At 40.5% G+C, this 17124-nt stretch overlaps 1 protein-coding gene across 1 annotated transcript; it reads right to left on the bottom strand.

The window, feature by feature from the left end:
• Positions 1 to 9230: 9230 nt before the first annotated feature.
• ZNF281 (zinc finger protein 281) lies at positions 9231 to 14712 on the bottom strand. The gene has a single exon (XM_084526968.1). It carries the CDS (start codon positions 14471 to 14473, stop codon positions 11837 to 11839), a length of 2637 nt encoding a protein of 878 aa, XP_084383094.1. The 5' UTR covers positions 14474 to 14712; the 3' UTR covers positions 9231 to 11836.
• Positions 14713 to 17124: the final 2412 nt, after the last annotated feature.

The raw sequence follows: 17124 nt of genomic DNA, 5'->3' as shown, positions 1-17124 counted from the left end.
AAAAATCAATAATTACACTGTTCAGCTATAATTTAGCAGTGCATCTCAGAGAAGATAGTATCTTCTAACACGTTAGTGGAACATTAGTCCAGTACTTCCCCTTTAAAAAAGAGATAACATCTTCCCATTGCAACATCTATGCAAACCAGGGATTTTCACAGAAATTTTCACTGCATTTATATTATATGTACTCTACAAACTAAACACACACAGTATGCACTGAAAAACATTTAAATGCATTAAAAAGCTACATCTGTAAGCATAAACCAAGAAAAGCATAAGCCAGAAAAGTTAAAAAAGAAATACTGAGTTAGTCCAACCACCACCCAGTGATAAAACCCAAGGACTGTGATGAAATCAAGTCTAACAAACGAAATAAGTGTAGGACAAGGAAATTACATATCTATAGGTAGTTTGCCAAAAAAATTAAATTAAAAAATGCTAACCTCAGAGGCCATTACTTAAAACTAGTCCTACAATAGATGTCTGAAAGATATTAAACTTCCCATTATAAGTGATAACTATCACCACATGAAATCCCAGGACTCACTATAGCATCATTTAGCAACACTGCCCTGACCATGAGAAACAGACAGATCAGACCCACCAACACTAGACCCACATGACATCACCATAATATCCAGCTTTGATTAAGCCTTGAGAAACATCTGGAATACAAAACATTTCTGGTGTTATCCATTCCCTGTATACATTTTTAGTACCTATCCTTTTCACTTTTTTTTTTTTAAAAAAAAAAAAAAAAACACTTTGCTTTTTTTCCCCCCAAAAAAAAGAAATCTGGCTCAACCAGTCAAGACAATCTTTTGCAACAACTGAGCCTGTGACCAGAACAACAGCTAACAGTAATGCCTGAAACAGCCCAACACTGTTACAACTTATCAACACACTGATAAGATAACACTCTATGCCTGCCTTTCCCTAGAAGACAGATTTCAAGTTAAAGTCTGAACCAAAAACAGAAGCTGCATTCTCTCGGCTGTGCTTTTTTCTTTTCGGCTGCATGAGCTCAGAACAAGAGCAGTTTCAAACCAGGCCATTTAAGCTAACTTTGAGGGAGAAGAGGAAAAAAGCAATTAGAATGTCCCAAATTATATAAAAAGATGTCAGATAGACATTTCCTTATTGTAACTTATTACAGTTAAGAAAAAAGGAAAGAATGAAAGTTAGTAAAATATAAACAAATAAACATGATTTTATTTCAAAATACTTTCAATATATTTTCTTCTTAACCATTAATAACAGACTAAGGCAGCTTGTCACGGAAAATACCTACAGTTTAAAGCAGACAAGTTCCAAGCTAGAAATCAGAAACAACATTTAACTGCTCAGTGCTGCATGGAGATAGGATTCCAGGCAATGTCTAGAACCGTCTAGCACATTTGTTCCATTAAACAACGTGCTTTCAGACACCCTATTGTAATACATCCTGTGAACAAATAGCGTCCTCTCAGCATAAATCTGACATTCCTGTTTAGCACTGACCAATGATTAAACAAAACTGAAGAGATTCACATAATTGTTGCTGTTGGAAAGGACCTCTTCAGGTCAGCTTGTCCAAACCCTCTGCTTCATCTGCAGGCTACCCAGGACCGTGTCTAGTCAGGATTTAAATATCTCCACATACATAGACCTCACAAATCCTCTGAGCAACTTACTCCTGTTTAAGAGCCCTCATGGTAAAATAATTATTTTCTTGTGATCAGATGGAATTTCATGGGTTTTGTGTCCATCGTCTCATGTCTTGTCAGTAGGCACTACTGAGGAGAGTCTGGCTCCCTCACCTTCATTCCTACCCATAAAGTACAAGTGATGAGATCCCTGAGCCTCGCCTTCTCCAGATTGAACAGCCCCAGTTTTCTCATCCTTTCTTAATATGAAATACTCCATCTTCATGGCCCTGGCACCCAACTTTCTCTCTTGTACTGGGTAACCCAGAACTGGACACAGTACAGCAGGCATAGCTTCACCGGTGTCAAGTAGAGTAGGAGGATGTCTCCCTTGACACGTGGGAAGCACTCTTCTGAACACAGCCCATGACACTGTTGGCCTCTTTTGCCACACAGGCATGCTGCTGGCTCATGGCTAGCTAGGTGTCCACCAGCACCCCGAAGTCCTTATCAGTACAGCCACCTCCCAGCCAGTTGGCCCCCAGCACATACTGGTGCCTGGGAGTACTCCTTCCCAGACGCAGGACTCAGCACTTTGTTCACTTTGAATGTCAGCACAACCCTTTGGCCTATCAGCCACTCCTCCCAGTACTGTATCATCTGCAAACTTGCTGAGGGTACACCCTGACCCACCTTCCAGATCATTAAATCAAGATGCTGAACAATATTTGAAGCTGCAGAGTCTCAGAGAAGATAAAGTCAATCTCTTTCTCATCTTCTCCAATGCAGCCTGCTGACTCCTGCCACAGCTCTTTCACCTGGTGGCACAGGTCCTCAGTAACTGCACACTAAAAGTGCTTGATCCTGCCCAATTAGGGGCCAGGTAGAACAAAGGCTGCAGGCACTCTTTAATCAAGGACAGCTGACAGTTTGTTAGAAGCTGCTAGAGCTATCCTTACCTCAGCCCCACCTATCTGCAGCAGAGGTGCCTCTGAGGGCTCCCAAAGCGCCCAGAAGCTGCCTCTGTTCGCTGTGCTCTGAGCCTGCCGCTCATACAGGCCTCCCCCAGCACAGGCAAAAGGCCAGGCAGGGTGCTTTCTGTTTCTACTAGTACACCAAGGTTAAAAAATAAAAAAAAAAAAATAGAAATAAGTGGTTTACCACAGCTTTGCTAGCATGCGGATAAACTGCATAGCACTTGATTTTCACCAAGAATTTACCTCACACTCCTTAGCAAAATTCTTCCCCTAGGAGAAATATAATCATCGTTTTCACTTCTCGACCCCCAGAGAATTCGATGTGGAATTACAAAAAATAAAAGGCTCCAATATAAAATTAAGCAGGTTCTAGCTTATCAAATAAGCTTTATAAGGCTTTTTAAAGCCTTTTCGTTTCCACGGGAGAGAACATTACCTACATTTTTCCAACTGACTGTTAATGTACTATTCTACATATCTTTTGATCTGACACATTTTCAGTTCTCACTGTGCGTTAGATATGTTCTGTGTGTTTACCCAGAAAACATTTAAAGACAATATTAAATGGTAACTGCTGTTTTATCTGTTAAGTTCACATAGCTCTGAAATAACATGCACATTCTAAACTTTTATTTTATTTTTTTTACACCCTGAAAAAGCCTACTGCTAAAGAGGCACACTCACAATCATCAAAGCACCCAATCCACCTACTTGCCCAGGCCGTGGTCCTGTGGGAGGAGCGTCCATGATGACCAAGGAAACAACCTGCTCGTCACATTAACACGTAGCCAGGTCCTTGACTAAAAGAAAGAGTCCAACAACCAATTTTTTCCCCTTTAAAGGGTAAATAAATAAATATCTGGTCATAGAGAAGCAGTTCTATAGATAAGACTTTTACAAAAATATCTCCATTCATTATCTTCACTGCTCACTTCAGAGTTCGCTCTCCCAAACAGGCCTTGCCTTTACAAGAGACCGCACAATTCAGATCGACATTGCTGAAACCTTGAGAAAATCCTAAATGAGCAGGTAGTGTCATTATTTAAGAATGACAGGTGATTCTCTACGGTTAAAGAACATTGCTGAGCACTGCAATTCAAAAATGACTCCAAAAGTTGGGTGGAGCAACAGGGCCTCCCCAACAGCAAACAGCCACAGCTTTTATGTGCCTTCTGCAAAATACGCTGCTTTTTTATATGTGCCACCAAGAAATTTGAGCCTTCCTCATATTTCAATGCAGTGCACTACAAGCCTGCCGATACACACCAAACTAAATGGAAAACAAATGACAAAGATTTGTTATTTTTCTAGACTCCGAATTATAAGATCATACTGGTAAGTTTGAATATCTCATTGTCATGCATCTAAAATCAAATCAGGACGTTACACAATATAAGAAACCAGAAGGCTCTTTATGAGGCATACAGTCCATCTACTTTCCTTTCTTTCCCACCTCCTTGCACATCATTCCTGTAACAATATGTATATTTAGAGAAAGAACTCCATGTTATTTCTAGATTTTGCAAGCTAACAATTTACAATACATTTTCTAATCTTTTGATTTTGTTCACTGATGGGAGAGGGGGGATCCTCTGTTTTATTTGTGTCCTTTCTGGCGGAGAAATAATAATAAAAAAAAAAAAAGAACAGCTCTTTGAGAAGCTTGTGCCAGCTTCATTGTCAAGACAAAGGTCACTGCATTCCTATTCATGATGACCTACAACTGTACCCATTTAAAGACTTCATTATGCTACATTAGAAGGAACTCTTTCTCAGAGGTTTTCATTTAGCTTCATTGTGAGAAGAACAAAACATGCAAGCATCAGAATATGGTGGTAAAAACAGTAAAACTGATGATTTTAGTTACCAACTGTCTTACTTCATTTGCCATCCACTCTTAAGATGCTATTTGTGAAGGATGATTTCCAGAATCACGTAAAACAAAATATGAAACTACTTTTACCCTAGAGTGCATCTCCAGACTCCAAAGTAAATAAACAATCAAATTCAGCATACCTACTCAAAATGGATTAAAATCTCTCCAAAATCCAACATCTCTCAGGTTGAGAAATTGGTTTAGACTTCATCTCCTTAGAGTAATATCAAATAAGACTATGATAGAAGTAAAACTAGAAAGAAGTTTTAACTATGAATGCTCAGGAAATACACTTTTAAATCACCCACACCTTTCATACAGATTTAACTCTACACTTAAATCACCAAGTATTACCACGCCTAGTTACAAGGTTTCACAGACCAATTAAACAAACTGTTTCATGATGTAATTTGACCAACCTTATAAAAGTTGACAAGTTTCTTAAGCTACACAGCTTAAATATTTTTAGTAACACACTTTCATTGATTTTCTGAATAATCCTTTGGACTGAAGTTGGCCAGACCCAAGATAACAGACTTGCACAGATTTCTGCTTTTCGTTTTCAGAAAGCAAACCAGTAATTGGAAATGGCAGGTCTTTGAAAATAAAATAAGTATTAAAAATAAATAAATAAATAAGAAACAGAGCTTGCTGCATTGTTACACTTGAGCATCATTACTGACCACAGACAAGCTGCAAGTGCAAAGCCATGTTCTCTCTACTGAGATTACATGACTGCTTGCCCCTTAGAACACAGGGCCACAAGATCCTACTGAACGTGTTATTCCATATAACCTGACCACATTCCAGGTAGACAGTTAACTAATACAAAATAACTGCCCTCTTCAGTTGCATAAGCTATTCCTTATTGGTCTAATTTTCCAGTATGACCAAGCACTTTTAAAGTTAACCCACTTTTCATCGTAGAGAACCATTTCATTTAATAGATACTAATATCCATAGGCATATTTTACCCATGCTACATTAAAGTTCCTTAGCAGAATATGCGAGATGTTTTACTACACACCTATATATTTTCCTATTACGGGAAAACAAATTAAAGTGATTCAAATCCTTGTCACTCAAGTTGCATATGGACTTCTTTGTAAAGACTACTCTTCAAAACAGGTCTTTGTCTGCTTTTATGTCCACTCATCTCAGGGAACAACCTCCCATCTTTGAGACTTTTTCCCCCTCCAGAAAAAAAATACTCAGGATCTTTGATCAGTCTGAACTATCCTTACCACTGACAATACAGTTTCTGGCCTTATGCCAGCACCCAGGCACATCGGGATCCAGTCAAGACTCTAGCCTCCTATGCAGTGAGGACAGAGCAGAGAAGTACACGCTGTGAAGAGAAATTAAGGGATTAAAAATAATCTGTCTTCTAGCCTTTGAGCAACATCAAAATGAAATCTTTTTTTGCAAAAAGGGCAAAGTACAGTTATTTTGCAAACAACAACACTGGAAAATTCTGAATGGCAATAACCTACCTTTAGCAGGTTTTTAGCATTGAAGGTAGCACATGCACTACTGCAGAATATCTGGCACATGCTGCAGCTCCTGCATAATAACCATTTCATGCCTCGTTAGTTCACAGAATGTTTTGATATTTGTAGCACTAAAGAGACAATTTAAAAAACATTTTAAGGTAAGTTAAAGTATATTAAAATAATTACAGAAATGTATAGTTAAGTTAGTTCTTCTTTCATTTTTTAGTCTGGCCATACAACACTTTATTAAATTTAACATCAAATATACAAAGCATCTTAAATATACAAGCATCTTTCAGGTGTACTTTCATAACATTACTTAGGATAGCCTTCAGTTTTAAAATTGCAAAATCCACTAGAAATAAAAACAAAACATTAAAACATACCAGGATGTAAACGCAGTAGCATGCTATATAGATAAATTTACATTACTATCAAGATTATAAATCAAGCATTAGAAATTAAAAAATACCAGCACTAAATCTTTCATTAATCCTCAATTCACCCCATCTTGTATTTGCATTATTGACAGACTGATTACATGATGGCAACGTATTTTTTCCCAGCAACTCTCTGTTGCTGTTTATATCCACAACAAATAGGATGACAACTCTCCGAGAATGAAGCAGGACTGTGTTTCACGAGGCTGCTCTCTACAGAACCTGGTTTCCCTGGATGCTGGATTTACAGTGAATACAACAGAAGGGAAAGAACAGATTTAGGCTTCTGAACATCACCGTAGAGAATTAAAACTCCCCCATGACTCTGTCCTATAGCTTCTACTTGATTCTAGACATTCAGCTACTCCACATTTACTAAGCTGGTAACTATTCCTCAATCTATCTCTACACAGGGTTTGAAACAGCAGGGGCCTTACAGAAGGAATTCACCTCCAATCAATGTCAAAGAAATAAAATTCCACTACCTATCCCTTCAGGTCATAGGTGTCAAACAAACTGGGCATCAAAAAGTAAATTTTAAGCATCAGTGTCTATAAAATATATATATATATAATTAAATTATTGGTATGGGGATATGAAAAAAAAAATTGTTCTTTTGTGATGTCTCCCTGTGTTAGGAAAGAATGCTAAAAACAAATGGGTTTTAGCTGCCAGTGAAAAAGGGGACAAGAAACGTGTTTTGAACAACATAGATAAATTGTATTAGTATTTCATAGCTATTAACTCAGTGAAGAGGTTATACCCTGGGTTCCAAATACTACACAAAATACTAGGCTTTATTTTCTTATGTGCTTGTACAAACAAACAAGCACAAAAATCACTTCAGAAGAACATTAAAAGTGAAGACTACAGTTATGTAAGCCAGAAAACAAAGTTCACTATGCGGAAATGTGCAACATATGCCCCAAGACAGGGCACACAGACACTATTTGAACTAATGTAGCCAATAATTGTAATGGTCCCATCTGTTATGCAGGAGGGGTCACCTTCAGAGATGTAGCCACCCAACTTTTAAGTATCTGACTGTAAATGCGTTTCCAAAGAGTTTTAAGTAAATGTAATCGTGTTTTCAAGAACAGTCGGTGACTCAAAGGAGTCTAGGTTGGTTGGGTGTCCCTAAGCCCAACCTCCAACATGGATGTTGCTAACGGGGTGGGGGTGCAGGGGGGGTGTACTCATTTGTTTTTAAAAAAAGGGGTGAAAAGGCCAGTGGAACAAGCAAGTTTTCTTCCTTAATTTTGTTTCCGGAAACATATGCAGAAGATAGGGTGAGAAAGACAGTGCGTGGAGCGTGAGACAGACTAAGCCTGGAAAATTCCAGACCAAATGGTTAAAGTCAGTAGTCAGAAAGGGCTGAAAACAGGATCTTCCATTTTAAAGTGACCAGACTCCTTTCAACACATAATACATTAAAAAAAAAAAAAAAAAAAGAGAGAGAACTCTAGCAGCTTAAGCATTTGCACATGTATCTTCTCAGGCATAAGGAACATCTCCAGAGTTGCACCTGTGACTTCACATGCACAATACTGATTTCTAGTCAGTGGGAAAGAAAAGCAGAGGCATCATTCAGACACATTGTTGTCAAACATACCTAAGGCAGAGAAAGAAAAACAAAAAAAAAAAAACAGCCAGACCAAAACCAAAACAACACTAATGGAATACATAGTATTATTACAAAATCTTCAAGGTTTCCATGATGCATGGGGCTGCCTTTTTTCTAGTACACAAACCTGAAATTGTAGTATCCCACCACGTTTTCCCATTTTTCAATCCCCTTTTATTCCACCAATTTCTTGTTCTAAAAATTTCGCCCACTACCCACAAAGTCTGCATCTGATCTGGCTAATTTGAGAACTACTGCAAATTTTAGCCAGCTCTTCTAGCTTATCTGCAGGCATGTTAGCCATGTAATTTTAGTGTCTTGGAGCATACTGAAACACATTCACAATTCACAGTACCATGATGTGCTTGGCCCAAGCAAAAACACGTAATGTGAGCTACTATAGTACGAAATGAATCACTTTATCTACAAGTTTCTATCATATCATCACACGTATCAATTCTTATATCCCCTGTGTTAGTGATAGGAAACAAGTTATCATTCCCTCCCACAATCTCTTGAACAAGAAAATTTAACCAGGTACTGAAGTGAAAAGTTACAAAGGCCATTTTGCTTTCTTTTTGTCCTCCCTGTCCATGTTATGATGTTACTACTAACTACAGTTTTTACTATCTAGCATGTAACACCATACTTAATTTCTACCACATCATTTTACCACACCCTTTAGCTAACCTGAAGAAAAATAAATTTGAACTCCATACCAAATTAGGAAAAAGTCTACTTGCATTTCTTTTTTTGAACAACTGCTAACATAAGGAGAGAACATACAAAATTCCAGTAATTTTCCCTTTCAGATCTTCCAAAATTATTCCTAGCACCTATCTGAATATCTTCTACATTTAGTATTACTTTATATTTACTTGGGAAGATTTTCATCCTTAGTTGTCATACAGCAGTACTTCTCAGCATACCGGTGATTTTTCTTCTGGCCACATCGCTGCCTTGACTCAAACTGCAATCTTCTTTTCTTCAGCACTCTGCAACCACTCTGAGACTTTCAGCGCTGCTACTCTTACAATCACACGCAACGTTGAAGAAAAACACAGCTTAAGGAAACGGCTGCAAACCATCTTCATACTAATTAATATGCTTTTTGGTATTCTGCAGTACTACTATTTTTACTAGGCTTTCCTTAGAAGGTAAAAGTTAGCACAGAAAAGAGGAAAAACAGATAGAAGACTTTCTAAAATCTTTACTTTGAACAAAATTGTATTATATATGCGTCATTCCGAATTTTCAGCAATTACAAAATGTCTTTGAAGTTAACAATACATGGTTGTTGTTTTTTTTTTATTATTATTTTTAACCAAAATCTTATATAAAAAAGACATATTTAAAAAGCTGAGGTCGTGTGAACAGTTTAACTTAAGGGAATTTGTTATTTTTTTTCCCCTTGGAGACTCAAGGTATGAAACAGGGCCCTGATTTCTAGAACAGTGCATTCAGATTACATGACCCAAAAAGAAATTGAAGGAAAAAGACGAGCTGAAAACGTGCCAGTAAATCACATTACTCCTTCTCAAAATTTCACCTCTTAACATTTCCCTACTAGGCTCTTACAAGTGTGACTGGATAATAGAAGTGATATCTTTATGATTTTGTGAATAATGGGTTTTATTAGTATTAAGTTAAAGCAAACAGCCAGAACAATACATATGCAACTTCTACTACACACAATATAAAGAAAGTAAATTATAACCTCTGTAAAACAAGAGAAAAGGTACTGAAAAAGCCAACGGTGGTTATGGGCTATTTCATCCCCAAAACCAGGCTGGGATCTGCGTATAGAGAACAACTGTTGTTCACCTTTTTCAACTGAAATAGGGTGAGATACATAATCAAGTATAAAGAAAAGGTTTATGGAGTTACATGGATTTTCTGAACAAATTCTAGATTAGTAAGAAAAAAAAGTTCACCTAGTAAAAGAGGTTACAAGTGGGCTCAGGTTTCAAATTTTAGTGGTGAGGGACAATGGGAGAAATTACCAAGGACTTTTGTAACAATTCCTTTAATAATACACCACTTTCATAACAGAAGTGTTTTACACTTGCACAATGTTAATAACTTTATTATACATGGAAGCCTGTAATAGGCTGATTACACAATAAGACTGCAAACAACCACTGGTACTTTCCTGACACCAGAAAAGTACGTTAAGACTGAAACATCACCAAGAGTACATAAAAAACCATCAGCATAAACGTCACCAAAATTACATTAAAAAACTAATTAAAAAATACATTTGCAAAAAAGTGGTTTAGAGCAGTGCCACTGCCTTTCAGCAGCTTTGAATGGCCACCAGTATTTCTAGCAGGTTTCCGTGGCTCCACAGGCATTAATCAGGATTCACATATAATAAATAATGTACCACAAAATATACATAAAGTAAGGCAATAATTCCAAAGAAAAGTTCTGTTGATATTGAGAAGCCGCTCAAGTTCTACTCTCGTAGTTGACGCCATCACCAGAAACCTTTGATGGAATTGCAGCCTTAGGCCCTAAGCCTGCAATGATAAACTGCTGCAAACCCCTGGATCCGTAAAGAGCTCCAGCGACACCACCGGTAACACTGCAGGGCACAGGGGTCCATGTGAGCTGATCCTGATGCAGGATCGGGGCCTTCATATGTACAGTTGGGAGTAGATTATTTCTTATTGTACATGGAAACCTCGACAGAATTCTAAAAACGCGTGGGTGTTTACTGTTGGTTACCTGATGCCATGAGACATCAGAAAGTACACAGTGAGATATGCACTTTCCGGAATGTACATTTTTTTGAAATGCTAGCTATTAAGTTGGGGGTGAGAGAGAGAGTAGGCAAGAAGGGGATGGAAAAGGTGTAAATTAAGAAAAAAAAAAAAAAAAAAAAAAACACAAATCAAGTCCAGAGGAACTGGGAGCACAACAAAAGAACGGGAACCTTATACATTAAAAGAATGTGGAAAGGGGGAAGAGCAAGAGACCGACTTCTTTTGAACCATGTAAAATAAATAATGTATCCCAAGAGCGTATCTAGAATACGACTTTAGCTTCAAGTCGGGGTTCTAGTGACATGAACCAGATGCACGCACTTTGTTCTCATGGTTTGTGTCAACAGAATCTCTTTACGGAATTACAGTCTTACACAGGAGTTCTGGGGACATTATTATTCATATTAAAGCTACCGTTCCGGGCTCTCAGTACAGATCCAAGAATATTTGCTCCGCCTGTCTGGAATGAGCATCACCTGGAAGAACAGGAGTACTTTAAAAGCAACAAGATTTAGGTAGCAAAATTCTTTCAGATCTGCCCAGGCATAAGAGACAGCAATTTGAAATGTCGTAGATCCCTTCCTCAAAAAAGTTTGAGATATATTTGTCGCTATCTGTAAATCGGAAGTTCCAATACACTAGTGGTGCATAGAATTCCCATGCTTCGTTACACTTTCCTGAGAGTAAAGCAATTAGAATAAACCTTAGTCCTATGAACAAAGTTAATTATTTTTTTTTTTGCATTTTAAACTTTTGGGCTATTCCCTGACAACCTATGTTTGAAAATTTGATTGCTAAACGTTGTCACTTGAACAAAAACACTATTTCATATCTATTGATTTTTGATTAAAAACCATAATAAACAGATCTAAAAAAATCACACTAACAAAATAAACTAAATATGAAAAGTTGCATTGAAAGGGCATGTTACATTATTCGTAATAGGACCGTGTAGAAACATTCCAATGGCAGTGTTGTCAAAGTAAAACTACATTAAGAAGACCCCACAGCCCCGGTCACAGTCGGGACCTTACCTGTAACTCTGGCTGGTTGGGGTTTTTACTCGTGTACTACATGGCTCACTTACATCAGACATCATATTTGAATACCCTGAGAAATCTGACACTGAAGTCCTTACTCTATGGTCCACTTCCCCATTAGAGTTAGTGATAAAAGTCATTGGCACCCTGCTGCCCGACTTGAACTGAGAACCAAACGCTTGTGCAAAGTTCTCGATCTGGTAGGTTGCTCTAGGCTCAATGTCCTTCTGAGGATCTATCTGACTAGCTAACTCCTGAGATGGGATCTGAAAGCTCGTTGAGGATTCTAAGTTTTTCTGTTCCTTCTGGCCAGTCAGTTTCTGAGATGTTGACTGGTAGTTAGACGAAGTCTCTAAGTTTTTTTGAGGGTCGATGAGATCATCCAGCTCTTGAGAAGGAGTCAACTGTTGATGCGTAGCCTCCAGAGCAGATAAATAAAAGCCTGGCTGAGATCCAAGCAACATCCCAAACGGAGGTTTTGGCAACGCAGTTGGCAATACTGAGGTAACGGACTGGCTGAAGCCACACTCGAGCGGAGATGTAGTGTAAATCTGTTTGTCTTGAAACAGAGTGTGGTTATGCAGAGTTGAAGACAAGCTAACAAACTGGAAACTGGGTCCAAAAGCAAAACCAGTGCTGTTGGTTGTTCTTTCAAAAGCTTGTTGGAGGTATTTGGAGTATTCTTGCAACATGCTCGCCTTATCGTTTGAAACTGTTTGAGAGTTAGGGCTCAGGTTTTCTTCCTGGACCATCTCCGAATGCTCTCCGGAGCTGTGCAAGTCCACCCGCTGCTCAGTTATACTGAAAGGATCTTCCTTCTGGCCTTCTGATTTGTGAGAGTACTGGTCCAAAAGGCTCTGTAAAACTTCATCGGGGATCCCAGACTTGTCATGGCAAGACTTTATTTCGCTGTTTAAGGATGCTGAATCAATGAGAGATAACGGAGCTTCATTATCCATAACGCTAACACCTGCAGACTGGATGACGGACTGCTGGGAAGTCATGTGTCCGACATTGATCGAGAAGGCACTGTTACCGCTTGCAGTTTGCAAGTATCTTCTTTTCTTTGAAAACTGCATGGCGTCGTCGTAATTGCTACTTATTTGACCTGGTTTACCACCTGTACTTTGGAGAAGGCCAATAGTTTCTACACCGGTATTGGTTACTAGGGAGCCCAGGGAGCCACTCTGCTTCCCAGCCAGTGGTTTTTGCCCCAGAATATCTGGCAGCGGCGATACAAAATTAAGGTAATTTTTGTCTGCCTGTTTCCTGCTTCCTTTTTTGAAGACCAGTTTTGGCACCTTTTTCTGAAGCTCTTCGACGCCCGTGCCGGCTAGACCACCGCTGGAAGACACGATAGGAATATCAACTGCATAATTTGGCATGGCCACATTACTTGTAACTTGAGACTCCGTTACTTTGCTGCTACACTTGTTTCCTTTGTTTTCAGTGGATATACTTTTTGTTTTACTTTTTCTCCTTGAGGAACTTGTATTTCCCTGAGACAACGCAGCCAAGCTACCCATGCTATTCGACGATCCGGGCTCCATTCCAGCACCTGCTTTCCCTATGGCTTCACCACACGTTCTTCTGTGCTTCAAGAGTCTATCAGTCCTTGAGAAATACTGCTGGCAAGTGTCACATTTGTATGGCTTTTCTCCACTATGCGTCCTCTTGTGTCTTTCCATGTGGTACTTCTGGATGAACTTCATGCTACACTGGTCGCACCCGAAGGGCTTCTCCCGACTGTGGATCTTCTCGTGTCTCTGCAGCAGGTACTTCTGGATGAAGCCCATGCTGCACTGGCTGCACTGGAAAGGCCTCTCCCCGGTGTGAATGAGCACGTGTCTGCGCAAGTGGTAGGAGCTCCTGAAGGCAGCGCTGCAGTGTTCGCAGACGTGAGGTTTCTGACTTGGGGACGCGATGGCACCTTCCGCATCTCCCACCAGGGGGGGTTTGGATGAAGCGCTCGGCTTCCGCTTGGCTTTGATTCCCTGAGTTTCTGGCTTTGGCCTCTTTGCCTTCTTGACCTGGGTATCGTGCTTTGGCTCACCCGAGCTCCCAGGGGCGCCCTCGCCTCTGCCACTCAGTAACAGGTCTCGGTGGGGATGCTGGTGCAGGTGGTGCAGGAGGCTGAGGTCCTGAATCACGCTCTGGCCGCTCCCTTCCCCGCTGCCCCCCAGCCCAGGGGGCCTCTCGTCCCCCGCCGCCCCGAAGAGCCCCCCGTAGTGGTGGTGCTGCTGCTGCGCCTGCTGCTGCTGCTGCTGCTCGTCCTCCTCCTGCTCGCTGGGCTTCTCCTGCTTGATGCTCACCAGGGACTGCAGGAAGCCCCAGGGGCTCCTCTGCGCCGCGGGGGCGGGCGCCGAGGGGAAAGCCCCGGCCGGCTCCTTCTTGAACGCCCCGTCCTGGGGGGCGGCGGGCGGCGCCGGGGGGGGCTCGGGGGCGGAGGGGGCGGCGGGCGGCAGCGCGCACTGCGGGGGGGGCGCGGCCGCCCGGGTGAAGCTGGTGACCGGGGGCAGGCGGTGGTTGAACATCACCATGCCGGGGGGGAAGGCGGGCTCCATGGCGGCCGCCGCCCTCCTGCCTCCTCCTCCTCCTCCTCCGAGGAAGCCGCCGCCGAGTTTCATCCCCCGCCCAGGCGGCCCGGGGAGGGGGGGGGGGGGGGAGGCGCGGCCCTGAGGGGGCTGCGGGACCCGCCGCCCGCCCGCCGCCCGCCGCCGCTCAGCGCCCGGCTCCCGCCGCGGCCCGGCAGCCGCCCCGCGGGCCCATGGCCGCCGCTCGGCGCCCGGCTCCCGGCTCCCGGCCCCGGCCCCCGGCCCGGGCCGCACTTACGGCTCCCGCCGCCGCCTCCGCTCAGCGCCGCCGCCGCGGCCGCTCCACAATGGGATGAGCAGCGCCCGGCCCCGCGCCGCACATGCGCGCCGCGCGGCACGCTGGGAACGGGCCCCGCGCCCGCAGCGCGCAGGCGCCCGGCGCCCCGCCTGCCCCCGCCTGACGGGGCCGCGGCGGGCGCTGCCCCCGGGCCGCTTCGGGTGCGCGTCCGCAAATAGCTAATTGCTGCCACAGAAATGGGATGGAAAATCCGTGTTTTGAAGCAGCTTCGCGTGTTGGACAATAATCAGAAGATGCTTTTCGCTTTCGACATCTTTCTAAGGGGCCGTGCCCCCTTCAGTACTAATAAAATCCGAATAAAATTCCGTTTCACTTGCAACTATCGACTTCGAAAACCTATATTTCTATATTTCTGTATGTCTATATTTCTATTATCTTAGATGTTTCTATAGGGAGTTATTACTGGATTCCAAATCCTATTAAAATCTAAACTGCAGAGGTACCTTAAAAACCTGGAATTAAACACATTAACACTTCTTTTATCTTAAACATAAACGTATAAATAAATAAACGTATAAACGTATAAATAAATAATTGGACGTAACAGAAGACACCGGAAGAATACCTTATGATTTTTATTCTTTCTCCTCCTTCAAATACATTTCCCTTACGAGAGTTCAGCCTGTGAAGATGAAATACGTTCTATAGGTCTCTCCAACTGTTACAAAGCCCTAGGTCAGATTTTGAAATCTTAAAATTACCTAATTAATATTTAAAAATAAATTGATGCAATTTCTACACCCAACAAAATTTCGAAGGCATGTAAGTAAAACAAGTTCATTTTAATTTTTAAACAGTTTACTTGAAAGAGCACATAGACTGACAGTTCACTTTAAAATGCAAATTAAATTATGAAAGTTTAGGACTGCCAGGTTTATCTAAGTGTTAAAAGGCAGACCAGAAATTCAAAAAACTTAAAGCAGCAGTAAAATATTAGTCAATGCCTATGAGAAATGAGTCTGTCCCTTTATTCAGGGTATCTGTGTTTAATGGTAAGCTGGGATGCATATAAGCTAGTCCAAGCATGAAGGGCAGTAGGACACTCATATGGAAAGCCAACTTTGTCCCTCAGTTATCAAGATAAGAAACCTGTCATTTCTCTCATTCACTCTGTCAGCCTTGAGATACTCCAAGCAGACTTACCTCTGTGTTGTACACCCCATATATCAGGAAGATGAAGAGACCCTGTAAAATAAAATGGAGGGGAAAAGCTGTTAACTCTAATCATTTCAGCAGTAGAAATACCTGAAATAAACTTTCCTGGGAACAGACAAAAGAAGACACACTTCATCAAGGTCAATTTATTTTTCTATTTTTCAACATTATAAGCTGTACCTTGAGCATTTATTTGATAACGTGGGAGTACATCACCTACGATGTTTGTGGTATTCAACTGTTTGGCAATGAAAAACTCAGCACACCAAGGGATCTAAAACACTAATTAGAAAAATTAATTTTAGGTTTGAATGATCTTCTGAACAAAACCACAAAATACATTAAAAATATGAAAACATATGCTACTGCGAAGGAAGAAGGAGCAAACATTTCTACTTCTCTTCATTTTTTTTTTGTTTTGTTCTGTTGTATTGTGGTTTGTTTTTTTTTTCAATTGAAACCAGGAAAAAAATTATATTACCAGATCCTATACTATAAAGATACGTATATACACATTTATATGGACAAATATACACACTCCATTTCACAGTTTTATAAATCTAAGTAGGAAGAAAGCAAGAGATGCATAAGGGCAGAAAGAAGATTTAATGCAAACAAGTAAGTAGTATAGATGATTTAAAAAAAAAAAAAAAAAAAAAAAAAAGCTTTCTTGATATTGCACTAGAATAGCACAACACTAGCTAAAAACAACTAAGATATTCCCATTGATGAGTTTTCTCTGAACCTTTTCACCTTATTGAAACATCTTTTTCTAGGACCTAAGTTAACACTAACACATTACCAATTCTTGCAGTCTGCAGTCAGGATACTGAAAAATGTGGGCAAATTACTAAGAAGAAAAGCATAGCATTTTGAAATAAAATGTAAAACATAAAAATTTCCTAAGGAAAGGCATTTGTAACACAGATTCACTAATGCTTATAACCATTTTTTTTAAATTCATTTGTGAAATGACCCTTTCTTGTAATACTAATAATTACTAATGCTGGTAATTACTAATAAATACATGTCCATGTGTCAATAAAAAAAAAAAACGTTGAAATTGAGTGTGGTTTTGGTTTTTGTTTTTTTTTTGTTGTTGTTTGTTTTTGTTTTTGTTTTTGTTTTTTTTTACAGGAACATACACTTAAGTAACAAAAAAAAAAATATTTTTTTTTCATCCAACATGCAAATTACCTGAAGACAGCTGGATTAATTCTGGAGTTGTCCA

The sequence above is a fragment of the Aythya ferina genome (genome assembly GCF_964211825.1).
Source record: "Aythya ferina genome assembly, chromosome: 8".
Classification (NCBI taxonomy): domain Eukaryota; kingdom Metazoa; phylum Chordata; class Aves; order Anseriformes; family Anatidae; genus Aythya; species Aythya ferina.
Note: the sequence above shows the minus strand (reverse complement) of the source record. Positions and strands in the feature narration are given on the sequence as shown.

What these genes read in the sequence shown, in the direction of transcription:
- ZNF281 (XM_084526968.1), bottom strand. Translation starts at nt 14,473, where the DNA reads ATGAAACTCGGCGGCGGCTTCCTCGGAGGAGGAGGAGGAGGAGGCAGG.